Here is a 6,312-nt window from a genome sequence, read left to right as displayed (position 1 = left end):
TGGTGTCTATTTACTTGTGACCACGCTGTGTACTTGCACATATCACATCATATTTTTTAAACAAGAGTATTGTCCTTACGGTTTTAAATGCTGAAACCTGACGGAGCTAGGTCTTTATTGTTTTAAACTGGTGTATTGTCAAAATTCTTAGTTGATTAAAATATTTGAAGTAGAAAAGCGTCTACAATTTAAATGTTTCTAAGTTCGGGTCTTCTTTTTTGGTCTATATGTACTTATTTTTAGGCCTCTCCCCGAGTTTCTCAGCCTGAAATCTTATTATACTTAAGTTCGTGGTTCGATTTCTGCAGTAGTCACTGCGAAGATATAATTAGTTCATTGTGCAACTCTTGCAATTTAAACAAACAAAAACATATTGTTGCCTTTCTTTATGTACGACGATATGATCGGTGCTTATGACAACGTAATTGTATTTTTTATGTTGTATATTTTGTTTTGTTTAAAACTATACTTATTATAATTTCCTCGTAAATGTTCTTTTTTTTAAACATAAGGTGTGACTTGGGGTTAATCGTAGTATAATTTTGTAAATAATATTATTTGTAATTTATTGCGGTCACTGATAACCACTATAATATTCTAAACATCAGGCTGTTATTAAAATTTTTCTTGAATTATGGGATACCAATAAATTAAAGTGGATTACAATTTTTCTGTAATTCTGTTATTTTTTTTTTATTATTTTTTTTTTACATTACAAACTAGTTGTTCTTGCTAACAACAGACGATGTACTGTTATGTCTCGGTGAGTAGGCGATAATTTTATGGACTGACAACGCAAAAATCCTGGGTTCAATTTCCCTCGATAGGCAGAGTGCAAATAGCCTATTGTGTAGCTTTGGACTAAGAAAACAACAAGTAATGTTGCTTAGAGTGTTAATAAAGAAGCAGAAAGTCTTAGAAAACTATTGGTGACGTCATGGAAAACGTTTTGTGCAGTTTTCTTGTAGCTTCATGCCTTCTTTTGGGATCACTGACCGTTCCTTGGGTCAAGTAATATAGAATGATCGGAGGGCGATGGATTGAAAAATGTTTTATTGCTCAATCATGAGCGAGATTGTGCTTGTGGGCTAAACGTCCACTTGATTACTTTCACAAATTTCTTGCAAATGTATCAGTGAATGTGAGATGGGCGTGGCCAGGCCGTGAATTAGAAGGTTCATGGTTCGCGTCCCGTTGCCCCAAAACAACCGACCTTTGTTTTTAGTGGTCGTGGATGACGATCAAATCTCACCATTATATGGCCCGACAATGATAGCCCAACAGCTGGCGATGGGTGTTGTTGATTAACCACTTCCCTATAATATAACTGTTCAAAATTAGGGACCATTGTGCATAGATAGCATTTATGTAGCTTTACCTGAAATTCTGAAACAAACAAACAAACAGTCCTTAACAAGATTACTTCATTGCAGATATCTCTGAAGCACAGGTTGGCCCTGTGGTAAAACTCTGGATTTCAGAGCTGGCGGGCCTATTTCGAATCCGTATGATACCACTAAGTATTTCCTCCTCTCCCAATTTAAGTTGTAGGTGCGTTTAAAAAGTGACAGTCAATCCCTTATCGTGGATGGAACTTCTGACTGGCTGTCTTCCCCCTCTGATCAGTAGTTCTAAATTAGAGACGATGGCTAGTAGATTTGCTACAAATCTATATTCCCTTATGTATTTTTACGCGAAAATTCTGAAACGGACAGACAAAATTAGCGAAAGTATAAATAAAAAATATTACAGTGTGTATTGTATTTGGATCTTATTAATTAATGTCGAGAATAAATAGCAAATATCTTCGGGTATATAAGAATCTATACGAAATCGCTGGACCTGAAATTAACTTTCGTAGTTAAGCCTCTCTGTTGTGGTATGTTACAATTACTAGCTCGGCTTAAGAGCATTTTATTTTATAAACACTTTTAATCACTTGACGTGAGTGCTCCTTTAAAACACTACGGTTAGTGAGTACATAATATAAACGCTGAAGTACTAATTTATACTTTTCGTCTAGTTGAAATGAGTTTTATGGAAGTATGCGTTCATAACTGTAAAGTGGGCTGTAGTTATCTTTCGGGATGGGAGAGGGCGTCGTTGCTCGTTTCGTCACATATGTAAAGTTTTAGAGAAGACAATTTATTATCCGAACAAATATAGGAGTACTATTTTATTGTTATTTCAATCTGTTGATAATACATGAGTTTTTTATTTATTTTGAGAGGGGAATTTCTGAACGAAAATTATTTTTGTGGCGATTTTTCTAATATCAAATTAGTCACGTACGAAAAATCCACGTGGTTATTTCCTAATCCTCAAACTTGGTGATTGTTGTTGTAGTATAAATGATATTTTTTATTTTGACGAAATAATATATTTCTATGAGACGTTCTTAGAGCTCTTTTTTATTGTGTGAATTCTAGTTCATGATTTAGTTTTAACATATTTTACTCTTCGTGTGTAGTTTTCTGTAATTCAGTGCGTTCAGATTTGTGGCGGGTCTTTTGCTCAATTTCATTATGTCTAGGCTATTTTTGTATGATTACCTGGAGTGTTACGGTATTAGGTAAATACGCTAGTTTCTCTCTGTGACATTTTAGTAAGATAGTTGTTGTGTTTCTTTAAGATTTCGTTTAAAAATAAATAAAAGATGACATACCTGCTAATAATTTGACGATTGGGAGGTTACACATCATCACAGTACAGCAGAGTCGTCAAAAAATTCTTTGTTCTCAAAGATGGTTAAAGAAATCTAACTAATGAGAAGAAATACTGAACTTATGTTTAGAAACTCTCTTGGATAACGGTTTTGTGGTGTGAAACGGTGTTCAATGCATCGCTGGAGGCAGTTCGACGAGAAATAGCGAGAAAACTTGTTTTTTCTCTGTTCAGCAGTAAGTAACTGATGTTGAGGAAAGTGATAATCGCTTTCTGAGCGATGGAAAACTTTTATGAGTAGTCCGAAATATCGTCAAATTCAAAACAGACCAATGCCGAATTGCCAGTATATGACAACAGTCTAATGAATATATACTCTGATGTAGCCTGGTACCAAGATTTTGTGACACAAAGCGAGAGGTGACGTTCAAAGGATACCAAGGAGAAGGACGACTTAAAAGCAACTCCTTGGTGAAGGGTGTGGCAGAAGAAAGCTGTCTCTCAAGTAAGTTTAATGGCTAAATTTTTTTGGTTATTGCTTCATGTGTACCGGACGTGGGGAAAAGCGAATCCATGATACGTTGAATTTTTCTACATGGTGGCCTTGAAATTATCACATTTCTTTCACAGACGTGATCCTCTAGACGTTTGGAGAACTCTGGGTTTCAGGATATCTTGAAATATTTTTCAACGTTCGTCAGCGATTTAAAAAAACTTAAATTGTGGGGTGGTTTTTCCAGTGTTCTCAACTCGTGTTAATAAACTGGAATTACTTAATAAAATTGCCTAAATGATTTGGTTCAAATATATAAACAGTCGGATTTAAAAGTAAAGAAAATTCGTAATACTCTGTTATGTAAAACTTACTTAATATCGGACACACCGACTATAATACCTATTAGCACAACGTTTCACTGAAATGTTGTAACGATAGATAGTTTATTATTGATAATTATGTCAAACAAACCAGACCAAATTATATATCTATAATGTTAATATCCAGTGGGAGATAACTAATGAAACAGTTATTTCAAAAAACAAGATATTCATTAATTACAAAATTTCGCGCAAAGCCTACTCCTGCGATATCTGCGCAAGTCGGCTCTAATTTAGCGGTGATAGACCGAAGGGAGGACAGCTAACCAACACCACCCACATCCAACTCTTGGGCTATTCTTTAACCAAAGATACGTCGGAATGATCTTGAAATATCTTCTAGTGGGATTGACCATAACTTTTAACATCCAAACGGCTGAAAGGACGAGGGTTCGAACTTACGACTTAGCGCCCCAACCACCAGGCCATATGATTTATGAGTAATGACCTATTGATTTAGTTCAGTGCCAGTTAGACAGTGAGAATTGTTGTGTCTGTAAATGAAGTACAACTAAAAGAGTTAGACGATGATTACGTCTGTGATTGAAATCCTACAATTAAGGTTTATATTTGTGAGGTAGGTGTACATTAGTTTTCGGGAAGCTCTGTTAAAGTTAAACGTTATTTGAAGTTAGTACTACGAGTGAATGTAGACTGTAACAAGTTATTCACTTGATAAAGAAATAAATAAATTCTTGATCGTTACATGGGCTGCACTTGGCATTATTATACCAAATAACCCAAAACAATTTGCCCAACGATACAACACGTTACAACAATATGGTGCCCAGAAATTAGTTCAATCAAAATACCATAATTTCACACATTAAAGGTAACAGTTAATTATTTGTTTAACTATGCATATAACATTAGAGGAATGAGTAAATGTAATTCAGCATTATTAAGCCTAACACAGATAGTATTTGTATGTGTTGGAAGTTGGTAGTTAAGGTGTTATTGAAAGGATAACTCGGATTGCGTGCGAATCTGCCTCAATATCTGATTATCAACAGTTAATTATTTGTTTAACTATGCATATAACATTTGAGGAATGAGTAAGTACAACGGTTTTCTAAATGTAGTTCAGTATTATTAAGCCTAACACAGATAGTATTTGTATGTGTTGGAAGTTGGTAGTTAAGGTGTTATTGAAAGATAACTCGGATTGCGTGCGAATCTGCCTCAATATCTGAATATCAACGTCTTTTCAGATTGTTCTGTTGAACAACTCGGTTTCAGTACAATCAAATCTGAAACCGTATGGGGATACAGAGTTAAAATATCACTGAATTATATATTTCATTTGTGGTCAGATTATACTTAAAGCTAAAATTGAAAACTAAAGTTTTAATATACTTATGTATTTACTCCTAAAAGTATTTACTATACGCTCTTTCTCGTCACGTTCTGATGAAGCACGTGTAATTTGTTCACAGCAGGGAATCGAACGCCACATTTTAGCGTTGTAGGTCCGTACACTTTTCACTGACCCAATGGGGGACAGTATATGTAGTTCTAGTAGTTTTGCAAATAACTTTTCCGTGCTGACAAATGTATTGTAGACAATGATATATCTAATAAAATATGATCTGGTAGACAGTTTTTGACATTTAAACAAACATCACAGGAGAGAGAGAGTTCTTAAGATTAAAACATGAACTAAAAAAAAAAGGCACACGTCTTTAATAGTAATATATTCAGATTTTTTATCTTTGCTATACAAATTGGAAACTTTGTATATTTATATAAAAAATATTTTTAAACTATTTAATTAAATGCAATAGGTAAGTAGTAGGTAATTATGTAGACGATATAAATCAGACAAAACTATAATATTAATAAATTCTGCTCTAGAACATGATAAATCAGACAATAACACTAAATACCTTGGTAAATAAGCTTTATTTTAAATTCTTACTATTGATTAAAAATACTTCATAAGTACACATACTTCAAAGGATCTCTCTTCTGAAATGCTCATAAATTCAGAACAAGAAAATATATAAATTTCAAAATCTGAAACAAATTATATTGAACACGTGTATAATATACAAACAGAAAAACTGACCATTGTTAAGAGGAATGAATCATCTTGAGACTATAAGAGAAAACCAAAAGCTAACAATTCCAACAAAAGTAAAAGTTGTAACACTTAAATAACTGCAATTGATTTAAAATTCACATAAACAAATATTTTTATAGTAGTTATAGTTCTCATTAAAATATGTTTTTATATGATAAAAAAATTCTTAACGTGAAATGCATGTCTCGAGAAATATGTATATGTCAGAAATGCTTCTTAAAAAATCAACTTATTTACGAAAAGTAACAAAACAACAAGGCACACACACGCACACACTTTTAAAGAAGCTAGTTTTTCTTACAATTTCCACTCAATGAATGATTCAAATTATTATTAAAGAATTATAATAAGTACATATTGTAACACAAGTCTGTTCAAAAAACTGCAGTTGTATCCAGCACATCTAGATTAATATTTTAAACATTTTTTTTATTAGTGCATAAATTTATAATAGTAAGTATTTATTCATAAAATTAGAAGATTTAACAGATTTTCATAAACATAATTTTTACCAAGTTCAAAGAACCTTTCTCATACTAAATATAAACATTTGGAGATAATCAAATAAATTAAGTTTAACCTTCATTACAATCATATAAAAACTTTTTTTTTGTTAATAATTTGACAGCATTACTTTCACCAAGAAAATGACAACCAATATGTATTGAACAGTGACAAAAACAATATAA

The 6,312-nt window shown here is 32.7% G+C and overlaps 1 protein-coding gene across 1 annotated transcript in view; it reads right to left on the bottom strand.

Annotated features, from left to right (window-relative positions):
- The window catches only part of LOC106471888, a 21,727-nt gene extending 18,660 nt beyond the window's left edge, over window positions 1-3,067 (bottom strand). The window contains exon 1 of the mRNA XM_013932513.2: window positions 2,666-3,067. Coding sequence (XP_013787967.2) covers window positions 2,666-2,702 — 37 coding nt within the window. The 5' untranslated portion in view covers window positions 2,703-3,067. The remainder of the gene's footprint in view (window positions 1-2,665) is intronic.
- Window positions 3,068-6,312: the final 3,245 nt, after the last annotated feature.

Source organism: Limulus polyphemus, unplaced genomic scaffold (genome assembly GCF_000517525.1).
Source record: "Limulus polyphemus unplaced genomic scaffold, Limulus_polyphemus-2.1.2 Scaffold4941, whole genome shotgun sequence".
NCBI classification, from domain to species: domain Eukaryota; kingdom Metazoa; phylum Arthropoda; class Merostomata; order Xiphosura; family Limulidae; genus Limulus; species Limulus polyphemus.
This window is presented reverse-complemented; position numbering and strand designations above follow the sequence as displayed.